The sequence below is a fragment of the Mesoplodon mirus genome, assembly GCF_964341445.2.
Source record: "Mesoplodon mirus genome assembly, chromosome: 14".
Taxonomy (NCBI): Eukaryota; Metazoa; Chordata; class Mammalia; order Artiodactyla; family Ziphiidae; genus Mesoplodon; species Mesoplodon mirus.
Genome location: NC_138990.1, coordinates 1,486,357 through 1,499,238, shown reverse-complemented (window position 1 = coordinate 1,499,238; position 12,882 = coordinate 1,486,357). Strand labels below are relative to the sequence as shown.

The window sequence follows — 12,882 nt, the reverse complement described above, 5'->3', positions numbered from 1 at the left end:
TAAATAGCGCTGCAATGAGTATCAGGGTGCATGCATCCTTTCAAATTCTGGTTTTCTCCAGATATATGCCCAGGAGTAAGATTGCTGGATCATATTGTAGCTCTATTTTTAGTTTTTTAAGGAACCTCCATATTGTTCTCCATAGTGGCTGTACCAATTTACATTGCCACCAATTGTGAAAGAGGGTTCCCTTTTCTCCACACCCCTTCCAGCATTTACTGTTTGTAGATTTTTTGATGATGGCCATTCTGACAGGTGTGAGGTGATACCTCATTGTAGTTTTGATTTCCCACATGCACTTTAAATTCACCTTGGGTAACACTAAATGATATTCTTCTTACTTGCTTCTCTTCCTATGTTCTAATCTTTACTTAAAACACTATGGGGACTTCCCTGGTGGTGCAGTGGTTAAGAATCTGCCTGCCAACGCAGGGGACACGGGTTTGAGCCCTGGTCCGGGAAGATCCCACATGCCATGGTGCACGAACCACAACTACTGAGCCTGTGTGCCACAACTACTGAAGCCCGCGTGCCTAGAGCCCGTGCTCCGCAACAAGAGAAGCCACCACAATGAGAAGCCCGCGCACCACAACAAAGAGTAGCCGCCGCTCACCGCAACTAGAGAAAGCCCGTGCACAGCAACAAAGAACCAACGCAGCCAAAAATAAATAAATAAATTTATTTTTAAAAAAACAGAAAACAAAACACTACGTTCTCTCTAATACTTGGGCTAGAAATATAAAAGTCATTTTTAAATTTTTATTTATTTATTTATTTATTTATTTTAGCTGAGCTGGGTCCTAGTTGTGGCATGTGGACTTTTTAGTTGTGGCATGCGGACTCTTTTTTAAAAAAAATATTTATTTATTTATTTATTTGGCTGTGCTGGACCTTAGTTGCGGCATGTGAACTCCTAGTTGCTGCATGTGGGATCTAGTTCCCTGACCAGGGATCGAACCCGGGCCCCTTGCATTGGGAGGGCAGAGTCTTACCTGCTGGACTACCAAAGAAGTCCCTAGAAGTCATTTATTATTGTTGCTGTTTGTTTTTTGAACATCTACTATGTGCCAGATACTACCCTAGGTACTTTGCATTCTTGATTTGCTTTATTCCTTGAAAGAATCCTATACAGGAGACACTACTTCATTCCATTTTACAGAGCTGGAATATGAGGTTCAGAGAGCTTAAATAACTGTGAACCTAAGGTTACATAGCCAGTAAACTGGAATTTGATAATAGGCTTCTCCGACTCCAAAGTTCATTCTCTTAATCTTAATCACTATACTACATTGACTTCTTCCTGAATTCTCATATGTAACTGTTCATCAATTCCTTTAAATTTCATCAATGAAATGTCTCTTGAATCAGTTCTTCCCTTACTATGTTCACTATTGCTACCTTGTTCAGACATGTATCCCATATATATTATATACAGGGCTTTTTTCTAATTATAAATGTGATATATAGGCTGTAAGAAAATTCATTACAAAAAATACTAAGCAATATTTTTAAATGAAAAAGAAAGAGAGAGAGAGAGAGAGAGAAAAGGAAAGGAAAGGAAAGGAAAGGAAATTCACTACAGATCTAGATAGTGAAAGTTCCCCAACCCCAGCTTCCAAAGATAATCACCGTTAACGGTATAGTATACATTCCTTAATGTTTTTTCTGTGAATGCAGTAGCATATTATACCTTTTTAAATGGGATCACCACAGGACTTCCTTGGTGGCGCAGTGGTTAAGAATCCGCCTTCCAATACAGGGGACACAAGTCTGACTCCTGGTCCCAGAAGATCCCACATGCTTCAGAGCAACTAAGCTGGGGCGCCACAACTACTGAGCCTGCATGCCACAACTACTGAAGCCCGTGTGCCTAGAGTCCATGCTCCGCAACTAGGGAAAGCCCTTGGGCAGCAACGAAGACCCAGTGCAGCCAAAAATAAACCAATTAATTAATTTTTTAAATTTAAAAAATAAATGGGATCACCTCATCTTGAAACCTGCCTTTCTTATTTCATATGTGAGCACATACAGATCTACCTGGTTCCTTTTTTTTAAATTAGGTAAAACATACATGGTTTAGACAAAGTACAATAGGCACAAAAGGGTATATTATGAAGGATAAGTATGCCTTCACCCTCGTTCTCCCAACTATCCATTGGAATTGATGTCACCAGTTTCTTGGGTAGCCTTCTGGGCCTCATTTCTTTTAACGGCAGCATAGCTTCCCACTGTATGGATGTATCAAATCCCTGTACCAAGTTAGTTTGGTTTTTCTTTAGAGGCACACTTAGATTGTTTCCAATGCTATTGCCCACTTGGATATAAATTCCATGTCAATCTTATCAATTACTTATCAGCTCTTAGCTTTTGTGTTCCAGATTGGATAGGTGCACCGTAATTCATTTATCCATTTCTCTACTGATATAGAATTTAGGCTTAAATATCATTTGCCCTGCTGGTAGGGCACTTGTGCTGTTAAGCCCTTCTGCCATTTTGCCGGCAATACAGTTTCTTACGTACTCCACCAAATTGTAAGCTCCTCAAAAGGCAGAGAGAAGTGTTCATATTCATCTTTGTATTCTCATAGCCTAGCCCCAAATTTGGTCTGCAATATACGTTCATCATGCTTAAGTGTAGTAATAATTGAATCGCCCGCGCTGAGTTCTGATCTCGATTGTGTGGATGCGGAGCCAGCAGAAAGCCGTGGCCCTCGGACCGCTCCCGGTCTCAAAGAGCCCGGAACCCTTGTTGGAAGGAGAATTGTTTCTTCCGGAGGATTTTTAAACTGCAAAGCTTGCCCCGCACAAGCATGGTTGCTACGCACCGGAAGTACCCGGTTATTTGCTGGGATAAGTTGTTCCGTGGGGCGGAAAAGGTATGTCTGCTTGTGTTCCGATTATTTTCAGCCCCTTTTCCTTGCAGGACCCCATGAGTAAGCTGTGGCGGCGCGGGAGCACCTCTGGGGCTATGGAGGCCCCTGAGCCGGGTAAGCGCGGATCGATAAAGCAACTTAGGCCTTCGCAGAAAAGGAGTCCCTTTCTTGCTCCTCCGAGCTTCCTGGGTACTTCGCCACAGGTGGGAAAGACAAAGGCGGGGCTGTTGTTATGGTAACAGCGAATACCGCGGGAAGAGTAGGACCCCTCAGGGGTACTGGGTTCCTCTGGGATTTCCCTGAGCCGCTCCTGATGTACACCGTTGACAGGCTCTCCTTCTGCAGGGGAAGCCCTGGAGTTGAGTTTGGCGGGTGCCCACGGCCACGGAGTGCACAAGAAAAAGCACAAGAAGCACAAGAAGAAACACAAGAAGAAACACTACCAGGAAGAGGAGGCTGGGCCCACGCAGCCGTCTCCTGCCAAGCCCCAGCTCAAACTCAAAATCAAGTTGGGCGGGCAGGTCCTGGGCACCAAAAGGTGAGGCCAAGAGAGCCGAGGTTTTACTTGGGGGACTTCAGGAGCAGGTAGAGATAGAAGCAGAAGCTGGCTGCGCTTTTCAGAAGACAGAGAATGGACGCTGTGACTTCAGGGCCCAGGTTAATGCAGCAAGAACCCAAGAGGGTGAGGGAAGGCTGGATGTACTGAGCAGGAGGAGACAGTTGCTCAGCTTACAGAGTGGTTGCTTCTCTGCAGTGTTCCTACCTTCACTGTGATCCCTGAGGGTCCTCGCTCACCCTCTCCCCTTATGGTTGTGGACAATGAAGAGGAACCCGTGGAAGGAGTCCCCCTTGAGCAGTACCGTGCCTGGCTGGGTGAGAAGGGTCTGGAGGTGGGGAAACTGGGTTTCTCATTATACCTGGTTAAGGGAAGAGGGTTCGTTCTGAGGAAGGTGAGAATTTTGCGTATCCCAGTATTAACTTGGCCAAATTAGGGTTCCCCATCTGAACAATTCCACTTTTAGCTCTCCAACTTTCCTTTCCAGATGAAGACAGTAATCTGTCCCCCTCCCCACTGCGGGACTTGTCTGGGGCCTTAGGGGGTCAGGAGGAAGAGGAAGAACAAAGGTGGCTGGATGCCTTGGAGAAGGGGGAGCTGGATGACAACGGAGATCTCAAGAAGGAGATCAATGAACGGCTGCTCACTGCTCGACAGGTGAGTTAGTTCAGTCTTTACTTGCTTGCCAAATTTATATTGAGAACTTTCCATGTCCCAAGAACTGTGCTAGGCAGCAAGGATATCAGCAGTGGAGAAAAGACAGACAAGGTTTCTGTTCTTATGGAGCTGGTATTCTTGTGCAGTAAATAAATAATTTCGAAAAACCGTAAGGTTTATCACAAAAATAGGGTGATGAAATAGAAAGAAGTAGAAAAGAAACAACATTAGATAGGGTAGTCTGGAAAGACCTCTCTAAAGAGATAACATTTACAATACCAGAGGAGCTTTCCCGGCAGAGAGACCAGCAGGGGCAAAGACCCTGAGAGCGGAACATGCCTAATCATGGTCAAGGAGAAGAATAAGTGTGACTACCACAAAAGGGTTGTTTACAGAGAAGTGATGTATTTGATTTATATTTCAGTAGATTTCTTTGGTCTCTTAGTGGTGGTAAGGGATAGACGCAAGACCAGGTAGGATGCTGTTGAAGTAGGTCAGAGATGGTGGTGGCTTGAACCAAGGTGAAATGGTAGAGATGGAGAAAATCAGATGGATTCTGGATATATTTAGGAAACAGACACTTGTTGGGGGAAGGAGAGGAATCAAAGATAGCCGTTAGTTTTTGGCTTGAGCAGTTATCCAGTTGATGCTGTCCATTGAGATTAAAAGATTTAAAACAACAACAGAAAAGCCTCCAGAGAGCTGGTACAGAGTTTCGGTACACAAGGCAGGAAGGTAACATTACCAATACTTTTCCCCTTGAGAGTCAAGGATCCAAAGCTGGAAGTCTGGAGACCTGAGAGGAGGCAGTATTAAGGGCTCCTGGAGAGGGTGCTCATTGCACCCCTTCTCTCAGGCCTGTTCTCCTCAAGACCCTGCTTTCCATGTCCCCTGTTCCCCCTCCCCCGTTCAGGCAGACCTCACTTCTCTCTTTTGACGTCTCTCCCTAGCGAGCTCTGCTGCAGAAGGCTCGAAGTCAGCCTTCCCCGATTCTGTCACTACCTGTGGCCGGGGGCTGCCCGGCCCCCGCTCTCACCGAGGAGATGCTGTTGAAGCGTGAGGAGCGGGCACGGAAGAGGCGGCTGCAGGCGGCTCGGCGGGCGGAGGAGCACAAGAACCAGACTATCGAGCGCCTCACCAAGACTGTGGCGCCCAGCGGGCGGGGAGGCCGAGGGGCCGCGCGGGGCGAGAGGCGGGGAGGGCGGGCCGCGGCCCCGGCCCCCATGGTGCGCTACAGCAGCGGGGCACAAGGCTCCACCCTCTCCTTCCCGGCTGGCGTCGCCGCCCCCGCGCCTGTGTCGCAGCGGCCGTCCCCGCCTGCCCCTGTTCCTCGGTGCTCCGTCCCCGGCTGTCCACATCCGCGCCGCTATGCCTGCTCCCGCACAGGCCGGGCGCTCTGCAGCCTGCAGTGCTACCGCATCAACCTGCAGATGCGGCTGGGTGGGCCCGAGGGCCCCGGATCCCCACTCCTGGCTTCCTGAGGCCCTCACCCAATCTGGACTCCGTGCCGTCTCCTCTGGCCCGGTTTTCAGTGTCTTCCCCACCCTATTAAATTTCATCCAGTGCCTTGACTTGTACAGAATTGGGGTAATGGGGTATGGGTAGGCCAATGCCGCGTACACACATCTTGCCCCCACCGGAGCTTGCGTCGACGCCAGGGAAACGTCCACCGGGCCCAAGAACAGTAGCCAGCCCGCGCCCAGACTCCAGCCGACATTCGTGACCCTGCCTCTTCCAGAGGGATTACCTGGCGTGGTTAAGCGTTTGGCGTCATCTGGAAAATAGGGCTCAAGCCAATCAGCGGGAACTTTGCTGTTCTGGACGGCCGTTCATTGGTTGGTAACGCAAAGCCTGTTCTGTTGTCCGTATTGGCTGTTGTCGCTGTCAGTCGGGGCCATGGGTCGAACCTTACCCCACTCTTTGTCTGGGCAAGCTCTTGTTGTCTGGGAGAGTGGCGGAGGCGCTGCTGTAGATTGGTCACAGGGAGAAGCCTGTGATCTTTCCTATTGGCCCATCTGTCGGAGGGTGATGTGGATTGGTAGGACGGAACAACCTGGGTGCTAGTTGGCAGAGCTCTGGCTGGATGGAAGGTCCGGTCGCGAAGTGATGGTGGAGGCAGCGAAGATGGGCCGGGCAGGGACCATGGCGGTGGCGGCAGAGGTGGCAGGGGCGGGGTGGCTGGCGGTAGAGGAGACTGTGGTCTTCAGGGGGCTGTAGGCGGAGGCATGGCTCGGGCCAGCGGCGGGAACGGCAGCGAGGAGGACTGGGGGGCACTTCGGGTGCCGCAACAGCAGGTATCCCAGCAGCTCCAAAAGCCTATCACGACAGCCATTTATTTCTCGTTCCCCTTTCCTTGTCCCTGCCTTTTGAGGGGTGGGGGAGGAACTCACGGAGACAAAGGTACTGCAGAGTTCCTAGATATGTTCCTTGCACTCTTTGTCTAAACTTTGTAATGTACTGTAGATGCAGTTGACTTTTGCCTGCAGCTTCATAGGCCCCCATCCCGTGGCTGCAGTGGAAGCTTGCAGTGGCTCTCCAGTGACAAGAGGCATAGCGAGGCCCCAGGGAGGCTCCCTCTGTTTTGCAACTGTTATTTGTGATGTTTTTCTATGTGCCTATGATCACAACCGAGTCTGGCAGCGTCTTCTCTTGAGGGAGCAATTTGGAGAAGAGCTGGAACCCAGAGTCGCGCCTTGGATGCCGTCCTTTAGCATCCGCAGCAATCCCATCTGGTTGGGAGCCCTGCTCTGGGTCTCACACTGACCCTCCTCTACCCTAGGAAGCCTGAGACCCAGGGGTGGAAAGATCCAGCTTGGGAGTGGGGATTGGCAGACCATGGGGAATGATGATGAAAACAGCTTTGGAAATTACCTTAAACTCCTTACCCATTGTCTGAGACTTTGAGATAGCTCAGACTGTCTTCTGGCTTCTGCCAAAATACTCCCTTAACAGAAAACACCCTGGGGAGCCAGACCTGAGTATGAGAGCAGTCTCTTAATATGCAGAGCTGAAATCTGCCTCTTTGTATGTCCACACCTTGCATCTTAATCTTGGTCTCTAGACTGGTTCTTGCTATTCCAACCCCTCTTCCATGCTGGCAGCCCTTCAGATAGTTGAACACTCCTCTCAGCATCACTCTTCCCTCTCCCACAGATTTCTGTGAGCTAAACTTGGTTCACAGGGTGGGATTGTGTATGCGTATGCAGGGGTTGGGGATGGACAGTGCCTTGCGCTGGAACCCCCCTTGGTTCTAAGTGCCTCCTTGCTCCCAGCTTCGAGAGCTGTGCCCAGGAGTGAACAACCAGCCTTACGTCTGTGAGAGTGGTCACTGCTGCGGGGAGACGGGCTGCTGCACCTACTACTATGAGCTCTGGTGTGAGTCTTCAAGAGGGCTCTTCTGGGGCCCTTCTGCCCACCTGCCTTTGGACCTCCGCCTTCAAGGACCCTTCTCTGCCTGGGAGGCACCTCAGACTCTCCCTCCTCACTTCCTGCAGGGTTCTGGCTGCTCTGGACTGTCCTCATTCTCTTTAGCTGCTGTTGCGCCTTCCGCCATCGACGAGCCAAACTCCGGCTGCAGCAACAGCAGCGGCAGCGTGAGATCAACTTGTTGGCCTACCACGGGGCACGCCACGGCGCTGGCCCTGTGCCTGCCGGGTCCCTGCTCGATCTTCGTGAGTGACTTGAGGCTCTGGGCTCGCCACCAGTGGTCCCTCCCACAGCAGGACCCCGATTCATCCCACACTCCCTTTCCAAACATTTCGAAGCACACTTGTTGGCCTACCACGGGGCACGCCACGGCGCTGGCCCTGTGCCTGCCGGGTCCCTGCTCGATCTTCGTGAGTGCCTTGAGGCTCTGGGCTCGCCACCAGTGGTCCCTCCCACAGCAGGACCCCGATTCATCCCACACTCCCTTTCCAAACATGTCGAAGCACACTTTCTGCTAATGGGAAAGAGACCACTGCCCCACCCCTTGTTGCCTTCCACCAACCATGCCATTCTCTCCTGCAGGCCTCCTCAGCACCTTCAAACCCCCGGCCTATGAGGACGTGGTTCACCGCCCAGGCACGCCGCCGCCTCCTTACGCCGCAGCCTCAGGCTGCCCCTCGCCTGCCTCCAGCGAGTGCGCCTGCTGCTCCTCGGCCCACCAAGAGGGAACAGATGCGGCAGACGTTTCCTCCCACCAGGGCGACCCCCCTCATCGGGAGGGTGAGCCTGGGCCAGGGGTGAGCCCTGCCCCCACACCCCCCTTCCGCCGCTGTCGCCGCCTGACGGGGGACTCAGGTATTGAGCTCTCCCCTTGTCCTGACTCCGGTGACGGGGAGCCGGTCAAGGAGGCTAGGGTTGGTGCCGCCCCACCAGACGTGGAGGGCCAGTCCCCTGTGCACGGCCCCTAAGTCCTGTGCCCCAGGTCTCTCCTGTGGGGCTGGCTTCCAATGAAGGGGACGTCCCGTAAGCAGTTTGGGGAGGGTGGGTAGCTTCCTCGCCCACCAGAAACAGCCCTGCTCCCAACTCCCCGAGTTCTCCTCGGCCTCTCCCTGCCCTCCTAGAATCGGTCTGAAAGGGCTGGAGTCCTGAGGAGAAAGGCAGTGTTTGGGGGACTGCACTAGCTCCATCTCCTAAGACATGCACAGGAGCCTCTGATCTCATTAAAGAGATGTGAACCAGCTGCTTGTGGATTTGGGTGGACTGGTGCTCAACTTACTGCATTGCTCTTGATTGGAGGGAACAGCCAATGGCCACTTTTTCCACCTCCTCTGAAGGACAGCAGGCAGCCCTCAGGCCTGGACCGAGCTAAGACCTCTTGGTGAGGCAAAGTTGGCAAAAGCAATAGACTTTGGCATGGTTTTCCCATTTATTTAGAAAAATAGACTCTGAATTCACATTCACTCCAGGGCTACGTGGGATGTCAGCAAGGAGACACCTGAGATGAGCTGAGGAGGGTTTGAAGCACGGCTACCTGAGGGCTGGGGGCAGAAGTGAGAGACCTTGTCCCTCGGCTCCAGAGTGGCATCAGGGGCCTGGCTCCCCTCCCAAGTTCCCCCTTCAGTAGTCTTCAGCCATGGCCAGTAGGACTAGGCTGGTCCAGCCCTGGAAAGGGCGGCAGCCCATGCCCCGCCCGTCCTGGTCACTGTACTGCTCCCACAGGAAGCCCGTGGCCTGGTACTGCCGCTTCACATTGCCCACCAGATTGGAACGGAGGTCTCTGTGGAGCTTGGCAGCGCGGGCCTGGTAGGGACCCTCCAGATGCCCATAGTAGTGAAGAGCCCCCAGTGCCAGGTAGTTGACATTGAGCCACACAGCACCTCGCCAGTAGGGAGGGTCATGCTCGGAATTGCGCTGGCTGTAAAAGGGGCTGGTTGCTGCAAGGGAGCGCAAACCAAAGGGGCTCCAGAGCTGGCGGCTGTCAGCTAGAACATCCAGCAGGGGTCCGAGGCGGGATGAGTTGGGGTCCAGCAGCCTCAGCAGGAAGGGGAAAAGACTGACATAGCCCAAGGCATCCACATACTGTAAGCGAGGGTTGGGCCGGCCCACCACTCGCACCAGCCCCTGAGGGGGTCTAGGCTTCAGCTGCACTGCTTTTGTGTGATTCCCAAAGTCTGCAAAGACTCCTAGCTCTGGGGCCCAGTGCAGCTCATCCAGGCTGTCCTCTGCTTCCAGGGAGGCAGCCAGTGGGCCCAGCTCTGCAGCTGCCTCAGCCTCTCCCAGCTGCTCCGCTAGCCGCATCAGCACACGGGCACCCAGTGCCACCCAGCACCGCAGGTCCAGGTGCCGCTCGGCGGGTGAAGGGTGTGAAGCCCGGGGATAGTCATCCAACCCTGAAGGCAGCGTCTTGGGGTTCAGGAGGGTTGGCAAGGCTGGGTCCCGGCCCCGCCAGCGGTAAGATAGTGGCACTGGCCCTGCCTGGCTCTGATGAAGCCAGGAGAACCAGGCACGCAGGCGGGGGAAGGCCCTGCGGAGGAAGGCATAGTCGGCAGGGTCACCACCCTCTAGCATGTGGGCTACAGGCAAAAGCAGAGTTGGCGGGTTGGCGTGGGCTGTCCGTTGCACCAGGAACTCTGAGGGCACCCGGGCTCGGGCCTCATCCCCCAGCACCTGCTCCCGCCCAATCCAGCCGTCAGCATTTAGCAGCCCCAGCCAGTGGCCTATGGCCTCCCGGGTGAGCCGGGGATCCCACCGCTGGATCACCAGCTGGTGAAAGCCCTCGTCCCACAGGAAACCTCGAGGGAAGAATGACCGGGAGGGCACTGCTGTGAAAAGAGGGACAGGTGGAAAGAGGACTGGGTCCACCTTCTGCTTAGACCCCTCAACCTCCATGTCTGGCAACACCAGACCCTGTCCATAGAAGTAGCCAACACCACCAAGAAGCCCACTGAGGGCAACCTGACCCAAAGCCTGCTCCTCAGGGCTCAGGCCCTTCTCCTGCAGCCGGAAGGTCTTCTCAAAGCGCGCTCTAAAGGCTTCAGCATGGCTTTCCAGGGCCTGGGTCAGCAGGCTGCCTGCCAGCTGCTCTAGGGCTTGGCTTCCTCCTGCCTGGGCACTGCCTGATTCAAACACCAACTCCACAGAAAAGGGGACTTTCAGTGTCACCTGTTGTACCAAAAACTGCCCTTGTCCCTGTCCTTGCCCACTTGGGCCTCTGTCCTCCCACTTCAGAGATCCTGGCAAGCCGAGGTAGCGTTCAGGGGGAGCCCCTGGGGGCCGATGCTGAAACCAGCTATTTAGGCGGCTCTTCACCATCTCCGTCAGCAAGGGAAGTCCTGGGTTGGAGGACCAGAAGACATTGTAGCTTGAAAGGAAAAAGATAAACAGGAAATATTACTCAGGAGGAAGTGGTGGGGATTCTAAAGCGAAAACATGAGGTGGTCAGGAGTCAGGATGGGAGAGTCTTGGCAATGCAGGGAACATGGTGAAAAGAGGGTAGAATGGGGGAGATGGAACTCAGGCTAAGTCAGCATCCATACCACCACCCCACACTCTCTTCCCCCAATTACCTGCCATACTTGGGGGCTGCGTCTCCTGGACTGGTTGGTGGCATAAGTGTAAAGCGGAAGTCACCAAGTTCACTGGTGTGTCCACTGATGAACTTCAACTGCCCCTTAGCCCCAACCTCTGGCACTAGGACTTCTGTGCCATCTGTTACCACATAGAAGAACAAGGACACCAAAGGGAGAGCAGAGGTACCTGAGGCCTGGGAGACCAATGAGGACATAAACGCACAGCGTTAGGTCAGCAGCCTCTCCCCTGAGAACCAGCCTTAGGGAAAGGGACACCAGGTGAGAGCAACGTAGTGAACACCACACATCTAGCAGTGCTGAGGGTCGCTGAAAGTAAGCACCAGTGGGATGAGACAAAGAGCTCTGCACAGGGTTCTCTGGGAAGTAATAGGACTTTTGTCCCATGTACTATGCTAAGAACTCTACATATTATTTCCTTTAATTCTTACAATTCTGAGTTAGGTACCTTTTAATTTCCATTTTACAGATAAGAACACCAAGGCTTAGAGATAGTAAAAAAGAGATGGTCATACAGGCAAGTGTTTAAGGCAGGCAGCAGATTCAAACCAGGCAGCCAGGCTCAGAGTCCCTGCTATTAACCCCACTTTATCCTGCATTTGCACGCAGCAAAGGAAGGGTGGAGGAAGTCTGGGCTAGGGGAAGGGTGTCCTGAGGGCCCTGACCTGAGGCTCTACAGTCACTCTCCAGCTCCAGTTCCCTCCGTGTTGACCCCCAGGCCTCTTGACGAACTCAGTGGTGAGCCTTATGGCCCCATCCTGGATGTGTTGCCGCCCGAAGGAGAGACCGTCGTGGAACTCCCAGCCATAGGGACCCACGCCGTCTCCCTGCTCACACGTGTGCCTGAGCTTAGGGGTCCCCGGGGTGGTGCCTTGCTGCGCCCACATCAGTCCTGGGGGTAGAATGGCCAGGTAAGTCAAAGAGAGAGCAGGGGACCTGTCCCTCTGGGTCGCCGAGAACTTCAGGGTCATCCCTCTTAATAACTCTCCTGATCCACTCCTCACCACCCTTGATCTGGCGCGAAGCTGGGGCGCCCAGATTAAGTGCCCGCCTGCCTGCCCGCCCCGCGTCCAGGTTACCGGTGAGGAGGGGCTGCGGACTGCGGGTCTTCATGCCGAAGTAAACGTGAGGGCGGTAGGTGCCCCAGAAGAGGTCCGGGGCCACGGCGGGGCTGGAAGAGTCGGGAGGCAGCGCCGGGGGCGCGGAGTGCAGCGTGACAGCCCGCCGCGCACGGTGCCAAGCCAGCAGCCAGCATCCCGACAGGCCCAGGGCCAGAGACAGGACCACGACGGCCAGAGCGGCTCCCGCCGCCGCGCCCCGGGCCCGGCCGCCCCGGCCTTCCCGTCGCGCGGGGCCACCCCGAGCCGCCCTCTCAGCGGTCCGCGCTCCGTCTGCCGGCGCTCCGCGGCGCCGCCGCTCGCCCCGAGCCATCCTTGCACGGAAGTCGGCGTCGCGGGGACCCGGAGAGATGGCAACAGAGCCCGGGTCCCTGCTCGCCTCCTAGGCTCGCGCGCAGCACCTGGAACACCACTGATGTGTCAGCCGCACCCACTGGCCCGTGCCTCCCCTTCCGCTTCCGCCGGAAGTCCCGCCCCTCCACGTCAGGTTAAGCCCCAGAGCATCACAGCGCGGCGTGGCGTAGGGCTGGTCCCTGGGGTTGGCCCTCTGGGCCGCGTCCACTGGATCGGCGTTTATTTCGCGTTCTCACGCAGTTGACAGGCTAGTAGGAAAAACCAATCACATTTGTCTTTTTCTTTCTTTTAATAACTACTGTATATTAAGAG

At 54.1% G+C, this 12,882-nt stretch overlaps 3 protein-coding genes across 3 annotated transcripts; 2 read left to right on the top strand and 1 right to left on the bottom strand.

Moving 5' to 3' along the window:
- Positions 1–2,879: 2,879 nt before the first annotated feature.
- Positions 2,880–5,656, top strand: INO80B (INO80 complex subunit B). The gene is made up of 5 exons (XM_082642599.1): positions 2,880–2,986; positions 3,218–3,410; positions 3,627–3,745; positions 3,916–4,085; positions 5,036–5,656. Exons 1-5 carry the CDS (start codon positions 2,929–2,931, stop codon positions 5,564–5,566), a joined length of 1,071 nt encoding a protein of 356 aa, XP_082498725.1. The 5' UTR covers positions 2,880–2,928; the 3' UTR covers positions 5,567–5,656.
- A 368-nt stretch (positions 5,657–6,024) lies between these two features.
- WBP1 (WW domain binding protein 1) lies at positions 6,025–8,777 on the top strand. Its single transcript, XM_082643164.1, has 4 exons — positions 6,025–6,379; positions 7,358–7,460; positions 7,580–7,756; positions 8,094–8,777. Exons 1-4 carry the CDS (start codon positions 6,311–6,313, stop codon positions 8,477–8,479), a joined length of 735 nt encoding a protein of 244 aa, XP_082499290.1. The 5' UTR covers positions 6,025–6,310; the 3' UTR covers positions 8,480–8,777.
- Positions 8,778–8,924: 147 nt separating this feature from the next.
- MOGS (mannosyl-oligosaccharide glucosidase) lies at positions 8,925–12,666 on the bottom strand. Its single transcript, XM_082643163.1, has 4 exons — positions 12,178–12,666; positions 11,764–11,990; positions 11,078–11,274; positions 8,925–10,872 (listed from the first exon to the last, which is right to left on the bottom strand). The coding sequence occupies exons 1-4, from the start codon at positions 12,527–12,529 to the stop codon at positions 9,129–9,131; spliced, it is 2,520 nt and encodes an 839-aa protein (XP_082499289.1). The 5' UTR covers positions 12,530–12,666; the 3' UTR covers positions 8,925–9,128.
- Between the last annotated feature and the right edge of the window lie 216 nt (positions 12,667–12,882).